This window comes from Gossypium hirsutum, chromosome D06 (genome assembly GCF_007990345.1).
Source record: "Gossypium hirsutum isolate 1008001.06 chromosome D06, Gossypium_hirsutum_v2.1, whole genome shotgun sequence".
In the NCBI taxonomy this organism is placed as follows: domain Eukaryota; kingdom Viridiplantae; phylum Streptophyta; class Magnoliopsida; order Malvales; family Malvaceae; genus Gossypium; species Gossypium hirsutum.
Genome location: NC_053442.1, coordinates 12,251,128 through 12,260,552, shown reverse-complemented (window position 1 = coordinate 12,260,552; position 9,425 = coordinate 12,251,128). Strand labels below are relative to the sequence as shown.

The 9,425-nt window shown below is 33.2% G+C and overlaps 1 protein-coding gene across 1 annotated transcript; it reads right to left on the bottom strand.

Moving 5' to 3' along the window:
* Positions 1 to 4,545: 4,545 nt before the first annotated feature.
* Positions 4,546 to 6,795, bottom strand: LOC107901165 (protein DETOXIFICATION 51). Its single transcript, XM_016827058.2, has one exon. The coding sequence runs from the start codon at positions 6,285 to 6,287 to the stop codon at positions 4,713 to 4,715; it is 1,575 nt and encodes a 524-aa protein (XP_016682547.2). The 5' UTR covers positions 6,288 to 6,795; the 3' UTR covers positions 4,546 to 4,712.
* Positions 6,796 to 9,425: the final 2,630 nt, after the last annotated feature.

The following is a 9,425-nucleotide window of genomic DNA, read 5'->3' as shown; positions in this document are numbered from 1 at the left end:
GAGGTATTAGACTAGGTTTAGCCTCTCCCAAGTTATTTTTTTATCAAAAAAAAAAAGGTATTTGTGCTTAATCACTAATTAATTGTTATAAGGGCTGTTGAATAAAATTAATTTGTTTAATTATTTTTTTATTAAGGATAAAATTATGAAGTTGCCCTATGAATAAACTTGTTCAAGTGGATTAAGAGTTGTTAGATATTATTATATTTTAATTATTAATTATTTTTAGTTTAATGTTATGATAAAATTAAGAGGTTAATTATCCCATTAATGATTGTTTATTATGATTTTATCAAAATAATTAAGCGTTATAAGAGTTATTTTCCTTCTTAAATTATTATTGTTTTTTAATAGAGACGTTAATCATCACATTAATCACTAATTACCTAAAGTGTCTTTAATTATTCATATTAATCTATGATAAATACATCATTATTAAGATTTTATCTAAAAAATATTATTTAAATTTAAATTTAATTCTTTTTATTATTATAATTTTATATAAATATTATTTTTAAATATTAATCCTGTAATATAGTACACCGTAAAAGTTTTTCAAACTCGTATTTTTATATATATTATAAATTATAGATAAAAAAAGATTTTGCAAGCAAATTGGAAGTGAATCCTAAATTAACTCACAAGTAGGTATACTTATCAAACCCTTCTAAATATATCATGTAAAATTAAATTAATGTTATTAAAATTAAAATTTTATACTTTGTTAATTGTTAAAATTAAACTAATGATACTTATATTTAGAGATAAATTTAGACATCAAATAAATTTGAACTCAATGTATAAATAAATTATTTTGGATAATTATTTTAAAAATAATAACTTTTTTTATATCGATCGGATTGAGCTCCTTTAAATACATAATTGTAAACTTGTGTAGGCCAAACTTCTACTATGTACAATGTAAATTCTTTTTCTGTTGTGTATTCTTGGTACAAACTCTTTTTTGCTGCCGAATGAAACACATAGTATTGGAGTTAGTACATGTATTTTGCATGCTCTTTTTTTATAGAACGTAGTAGCTAAATATAAGTGGTCATCCAAATTATGAAGTGGACCCATGATGTCAACCTCTTAGGGGTAGAGAATCATGGGTGAGCAAATTAAAGGAAGGCTAACATGGTTGCTAGGCTAGCTCTAGAAGATTACAAGTTCAAAAAAAAATTATATGATAGAAAAATGGTTTGGGCTGTTTCTCAAGGGGACATGTAATGGCAAGTTGAGAAATAAAGAAGCAGGATATAGTTGAACAAATCATAGCAACCAACCCTACTCTATATGCGTATATTATAAGTTAAAGGGAGTGGTTGCCAAAAAGAGTAGCCATGTGAGAAGCATGATGCTGTAGAATAATGCTGCCACTCTTCTATTTTACTATAAATGGGATGGCAACTTGATTCGTTAGCTTATTATACTCCCAATATGCTTTGCAAGTATCTAACCTACAGGTTCTCATTTTTCTAATGAAAAAGATCGATGTGCTGATGGGATGACTGCAAGAGTTGCAATGAGGTGCGAGAGTGGACTATATATAAATAACAAGAGTTAAAAGGTAGAAGACAGGAGTAGGTAAAAGTATCCAAGAGACTTTTGTATCAAGAGCTAAATTGTATTCTGTTTTTTTTTAATTAAAGAAATATACAAATTAATCATTATACATTAGATCAAAAATTAAATTAGTTCTTTTGCTAAAAATTGTATCCTTTTATACAGTTAAAAATTGGTCACCATTTGTCAACACGAGGTATGTGTGATACGTTACAAGTAATTATCTGGTTAAAATTTTAATGATAAAAATATGTGAAAATTTTAATATAATGTACAAAATAAAATGCATGTTGTGTATGTCGAGTAGTTTGCTGTACTTATTGTGCGAAAATGAGGCTTTGTGCTAGCACTCACCATTTGGGTGACTTTTTACTTTATAAGAGACTAGACTACATATACATCTTTTTTCTTTTTCTTTTTTTTTTTTACTTTATAAGAGACTAGACTACATATACATCTTTTTTCTATGTAGTTTGGCATACATTGAAGGAAACTATAAGTCTCTTCGGTAAAGAAGTTGAGTTTTGTGAATGAAAGGATATTAAAACGAGAAATGATTGAATGAAATAGTGATATTATTATTTTTTAATAGTTTAATGTTATATCAAGATTTTTATTTGTATTTAATTTTTTTCATGATGAAAATACTGAAATTCAGAATGAAAATACTTTGTAACATTAAACTGTTGAAAAAGAATACAGATAACATGGCATCAATATTTTTATTTAAGAGTTTTATTTGATTTGATTTTAAATTTAATTGGTTTCAATTTAATTATGAAATATTAGAGAATCTCAAAAAAAAAAATCTCCTTAACAAATGGCAATGAATTATTGTTTTAGATGGAAAAGAAGTCAAATAGTGATCCCCTCCCCCCCCCCCCTTTTTTAATGTAGCACACTTGCAATTAACCAGATTTGACCTCACACAAGTTGATTAGAGAATGGAAAATATAAGGGTGAATCTGTTGAGATAGGGCCACACAAAAACCTATTCAATTTAGTACATTGAATTATTGAAGCCAAATTTCAAAATGCAGTGATTTATGTGCTACAGCTTTTTTTATTTGGAATGGAAGAAGATAATGCTTTATAGGGAGATCTTCTAACTCTTGTTTTTTCCCACAAGAGGGCAATTGAAGATATTTCGTTGGGCCACCGGGATGTGTTTCAGCTTATTACACTATAGAATATATCCACTATCTACACACAGAATGAAGTTTAAAAGAAATGGCATCTCCATTAATTCTATTATCCAACTCCAACTTGCGATACTCGATGTTGATCTTAAAAATTCACGCTATAGGTTAAAATAACAAAGATCCTCTAAAAATGATAAAATCATATCATTTGATTTATTAATGGTTAGTATCGTTTAATAAGAATATCTATTTAGTTGAAATATGAAAAATGTGATAGATTGATAATATCTTCCCAAATGACAAACAGATTGCCTTTATGATTATAATTTCCCGTCAATTACAAATAGGGATGTATCTAGGGGTGCGGGGGTGCTTTCCCTTTTAGAATTTTGAATTTTATATATAAATTATCATGTATTTTAGATTTAGTGTGCACACTTTATAATATTCGTTTCCTTTGATCAAATTGTATTTCATATAATCCGCCTCCTTAAGCTATAAGGTTATATTTTATATTAACAAACTATTTTTCAGTTTTTAATTATATAACTTTAATATTAATCAAATATTAATGTATGATGAGCCTTAAAAGACTAAACTTAGAGGCTCAATATGGATTTTAAAGTCAAATTCCAGAATTATTCATCAAGTATTTATTTTCTTCTTAATAGAATTATTCGTCTTGTGCTAACTCTTCCCGTGTCTACTGCAACAACCGAACGATCATTTTCAACCATGAAAATTGTGAAGACAATGCTTTGCAATAGAATGGAGGATGATTTTCTTTCAACTTACTTGGTGGCATACATCGAAAAAGAGACAGCTTGAGAATTTTCAACAGATTCTATCATTGAAGAGTTCGATCTTATGAAAGAGCGGATGGTACAATTTAAGATGCCTAGTATTGAGAAATAGGACTAAGGTCAAATTTTTTTAATTTAATTTTTGAAATTATAATAATATTTATAAAATTTTTAGTATAATATTAGTTATTCTTTTTTACATATTGGAAAGGAATATTTAATTGTATATAGTATGAATTTTTTTTCTTTTAATTTTTTTATAGTTAAATCATTTATGCTTTTTTTTTAGACATTAAATTGATAAAATCTGAAAATAATTGATACTTTTTTACGTTAAAAATAAACTTACCCCTTAAAATAAAATTATAGATTCATCCTGATTACAAAGGTTGACAACATCAAATGGAGGTGAAACCATGAAATTCCAAAAGAAGGAAGTCCCTAACCAAATATATAAAAACATGGTGGGACTACATTATTCTTTGCTTCTTTATCAAACTTCCCTCAGTTCCACGCTATCATCTTCCTAAAAACAAATCTAATTTGATTGTAAACCAAGTTAGAAATTTCTATTGAAATAAAAAATATATATTTTTAGATATTAAAGTATAATTTTATTATTTAAAAAAAAGTTAATCAAGTCTTAATTCGATTAACATTGATATTTTATTAGTGGAAGAGGACGTAAATTCAATTATGCTAAAGCACATTTATCTTCCTATTTAGAGTTAAAAAGAGGGTAAATAAACTTTGGTCAAATATGTAATGTTGTACGTAAATTTTAATTTTGTATAATTTTATATTCACAACTAAAATCATTATCCATATAGCACCACCTAACGTTGATATATTATATACGTAAAAAATAATATTTATATAATATAAAAATAAAGCGATAAATTTATTTAAATGAATTAAACTAAATTTGATGTAAAGAATTAAAGATGTGGTTATTGCTTGGTTTGAGGTTAACAAATAATGTGGATGTGAAGTTTAAAATAAAATAAAATTTAAAAATGAAGAACAAATTAGAATTAGTTTTAATTATATAGCAGTATTATTGAAGATGTTGAAGTCGAGATAACAAAAACCTTTTTTTGCCTTTCTTTATTTGTTATTTCTTATTAAGCAATGAAGAAATAAATTTACTAAAAATAAATAAATATCAGATTCTAAATTTACTACTGCTAATTTAGGTTAATTAGGCAGCTGAAGTCAGCACACTGCAAATCAACGGCTGTTGTTCGTCCTCACCCTTACAATTATTATCAAAATCATGAGGTAGCCATGTAGTATCTACACACGTCAGCATCTGGGCCCTCTTGGCTTGTAGGTCCCAGTCAGTGGACCCCACCACATACAGCATAAGCCCAGCGCAACACACCTGGGCCGAAAGTAGGCCCAACCATACCCCAGAAAATCCGACTCCGACATAGAATCCGAGTCCGACCGCAACGGGCATGCCCACCAAGTAAAATGCCCCGAGGTTCACATTAGCTGCGGTGGAAGGACGTGCACTCCCTCTGAGGACCCCACATCCCACTGTTTGCGGGCAGTTCCCCAGCTCGCATAACCCTAGGATAGGTAGTGCAATAGATGTCAGCCGTAGGATCTCAGGATCAGATGTGAACATCCTGGCCCACTTATTTCTCATCCCTGATGCAAACGTCGACGCTGATAAGCCCATCATGGCTGATACGAAAACCGCCACCACAGCCAATAATCTCGCTTTATAAGGACGGTTTGCCCCTAATTCGTTTCCGACACGGGTCGAAACCGCGAAACCCAACGAAGAAGGGAAAACGTACAACAATGACGTCGTTTGAATCAATATCCCCATTGAAGCGACCGGCGCCTTCGGGTTCACCAAAAGCCCACACATCACGATCATGATCTCGTACCACCACCACTCCAAACAAACAGAAACACAGCTTGGCGCGGCTAGCTTGAGCAGCGGCTTCCAGCCGGTTAAACACTCCAAAGTGGGTTTTTCCCACGTAGAATGGTGGAGGCCCGAGGTCCAAATGTAAACAACCAGGGAGACGAGAACGAAGAAGTTGGAGATGGAAGCAGAAGCGGCTACCCCGGCGACGCCCAAGTTGAAATGGGAGACGAGTAAGAAGCTGATGGGTAAATGGAGAATGGTGGCGGCGAGGGTTGCTAAAGTGAGCGGGTGGGTGATGCCTTGAGCGCGAAGGTAAATGCGTATTGGGTGAATGAAAGAATTGGTAAAGAGGTCAAGTAGGGAAAACAGTAAGTACCTTTGGCCGATGCGGGTGATATTAGGATCTTGACGAAGATAAACCATAATGTTGAACATGTTTATCCAAAGAAAGGATATCAATATGGAAACGAATAAGAGGAAAATAACGTAGCGGTGAAGGGTTAAAGATAAAAGTTTATGTCTTTGAGCTCCAAAGGCTTGTGAACACAGTGGCTCCATACCTAAAGCAAGGCCGGAAAGGACAGAGTAGCCGGTGACGTTAGCAAAGGCTATAGCTAATGAACCGGCAGCCAGTTGGATATCGCCGAGATGGCCAAGGAAGAGCATGGAAATGATGGAACGAGAATAGAGAATGAGACCAGTCAAGGCTATGGGGAAGGCTAGATTGAAGAGTGATTTAGCTTCAGTTATGATGTCAGAGATCGAAGGGCATAAGTGATGAGCTCCATGGTCATGGTGATGCCTATGCTTTCCAGGGTGGAAATAAAGGTGGGTTTGAGAAGAGTTCTGAGTAGAAGTAAGGATGGAAGCGGTGGTGGTTTGGTTACACATGATGAGGATGATGATAAGAGGGAAGAGGGAATCAAAGAATCAAACCAAATCCTGTTTGTTGTTTTCCGTTTCAGATACTCTCGTAAGGATCACTCTTTTATTTTCTCTCTTAGTTTGTATGGATGCTAAGTTTCCTCTTAAGGATAGACAGATTGGTTTGATTTTCAGCAATATTAATAGAGAAGTTGAGGTGGTGTTTTTAATTTTTTTTACTCTTTTCTTTTTTGTCTCCTATACAATAGTATACATGCAGTAGGCAGTATATATGTATATTATATATGTAGTGTGTGTGGTTTGTAGTTGTTTGATAAAGGGTTCAATTTCCGATAAGTGAAATGGAGTTTTTCACGAGAGGTTGTTGGAGGTGTGACTTTTTAATAATTTCTGGCCTCCTCCTCCGGCAGCTCACTTCTGCACTGCTATCACTTTTTTTTTTCTATTTTCTATACCATTTTGTTGTTTACTTTTTTTAGTAATTGATATACTTAAATATGTCTGGAATTTTATTTTTTTAATAAGGGCAAAAAGGAATTATTATAATACAATATTATACAGATCAATGTAGTTATTTTATTATTAAAAATAATATGTTAATTAACATGTGATCTTAACTCGTTTTACTGTTTGATTTATCCTGATATCAATCTCATTTTAATCAAACTATATTCTTTTGATAAACCCATTTCAGAATTGATTAAAATAGAAAATTGACTTAAAGAGAGAAATTAAATTTTTTTTAAAATACTGTGACTCAAATAAAAATACATTGAAACTTGAATGTGTATCTAAATAGTTTCCCAAATAAATAAAAACACTAAAGGTATGGGTTCGAAGCTCACAAAAATAAAAAAAAAATTTGGAGATTCCTACATTTTCTACTGATTAATACAGTAGTAATGCTATGCCATAAAGTACTTTAGCACACTTGTTAGCAAAACAAAATTTTCAGTAATTAGCCAAAAAGAAAGGTTCATTAAAGGCATTTGTCGTCTCAACAAAGAAAAAAAGTGAGTAAAAATGTAAAGAAATAATCAGTGTGAAAAGAAAAAAAAAATACTAGAACCAGAGGGATGATAATGACACGTGACAGGTCACACGTGCAGTTAAGAAGTTGCTTTTGTCCTTTAGGATTTCATTCTTCGGTTTTTACTTGTGGCAGTCCTTGAAGGACGGTGGAGAAGAGACAGAGTCGAGCAGAGCAGAGCAGAGCAGGCCAGGCCAGGCTAAGAGAGAGAGAGAGAGAGAGAGAGATCGAAGAAGACTGAAGACCCTGAAAGGACTGATATTGGATTGGACGACTGAAAGTTCTCTTTGCCCAACCATTTGGGACACCACAAGCCCAGGTCCCTACCCTACCCTACCTCTCGCATCAGCTAAAACAAACTTGGATTCATTTCACTACCACAACTGCTGTTGCTGGCTTTTCTCCCCACCACGCCATTTCTCGTCCCCACAAACGATGAGAAATTACGCATATTTCTGGGTGAAACGAAACACCGTAATACATATATACATGATATCTAGTAAGTAGTACAAAAGTAATTATAAACTGCATGCAGCCACATTCTTCCTTGATTTTGTTTCATTCATGTTTTCTCTCTCATTTTATGCCCCTTTCTATGTTGAGTTGGGTGAAATGGAGTGATGTGTCGTGTTGTGTTAAGGAAAAGGAAAACAAGCTTTTGTAGTGAATACTTATGACCCACATATTTGGCTGCACCCTCCCACCTTCCCTTTCTTCCTTTCCCCATCTGACACTCTCTGTCACTGGCTGGCCTTCTACTTCCTGCACCATTTCTCGTGTTTCTATAACGGGAGCGCCCTCTGCTGTAAGGTCCCTTTCTTTGTGGGCTCCTTTCCCCTGCAAAAAAGATTTCTACTCTTTTTTTTTTGTTTTTTGTTTTCTCTCTAGAATCCCTGATCCATGCTGCTTCGTTTTGGACCATTTGATTTCATTCCCCTTTTGGGGTAAGAATAAGATAATCATCCATCCCTTCTTTATTTCTACTTGTATATATATCATCCCTGACCAGTATTTAGTTAACTGAGGCCAAGACTCTTCTACAAATGACAGATCAATTAAGGAAAAAAGAAGTTTTGTTAAACAATGAGCAATTAGCTATAGTTAATTAATATACAGGAACTTGTTCTGTCAATGATGGAATAACTTAGATGAGACTATGCGTAAACTTTTTAACTTGTCATGGTTTCACTTGCATGCATGCAGGCACATGGAAAACAATGTCGAAGGTACTTTATTAGGCATATATTCCGATTTCCTCGTATATATTTCAATTTGAACGTCTTTTGTGGATGGTACTTGAAAGCTTATCTTACCCTAACTTTCCTTTTCGCTTGCAAGCTTTTTCTGGTGTGGGTTTGAGCTGGTGCCTTATAAAAATGTATGGGTCATCAAAAAAGAACAGGAAAAGGAAGAACCAAGTTGTAAGAGAAGAGACCCACACGTATGTCATATCCTATCCCACGTGGGGCGCATCTCTGCACATGGTTTGTGAGACATTATTCTTGTCTTAATTATTCCACTTTCCTTTCCCATTTTCAAATCCAACTTCTTCTCCATGCCTTTGATTTCTCCTTTTTCAGCAGCACACACAATATACGCAGCAAAATATGATATTTGATTTGGTTTGATCTTAAATAAGTTATTTTATTTAGTAATTGGAGATCATAAACTTTTGAGTGCGACTACTTTAGCCACAATGTTTGACTTACTTATTGGTCTTCTATACTCAACACGCTGGGAAGAAAACAACAAGCAAATTGGCTAATGGGGTTGCTTTGATTAGATTTAGACACTTCAAAGGAATTGTAGTCGTCAACATGTTCATGTTCCACAAAATGAACCAACACTTATTATTATTCTTAAATGTTTAGGTTCCTTGATTGATGCAGAAATGATTGAAGATGTAGTTGGTGATCAATGGCTATTTACTTATAGAATTCAATTGGATTCAAGCTTCTAGTGGAGCAAGTGGTAGACCTTTATTTAGACGGCTCTCTTTGGACGTAGTGTACACATGTGTAGTGCAATGTTGCAAGCCACGAATCAAAGTCCATAACGAATGCACACAGTGTCTCATAGAGGTCAACTGATTAAATGGGGCTCATTTGACTCAT

What these genes read in the sequence shown, in the direction of transcription:
- LOC107901165 (XM_016827058.2), bottom strand. Translation starts at nt 6,287, where the DNA reads ATGTGTAACCAAACCACCACCGCTTCCATCCTTACTTCTACTCAGAAC.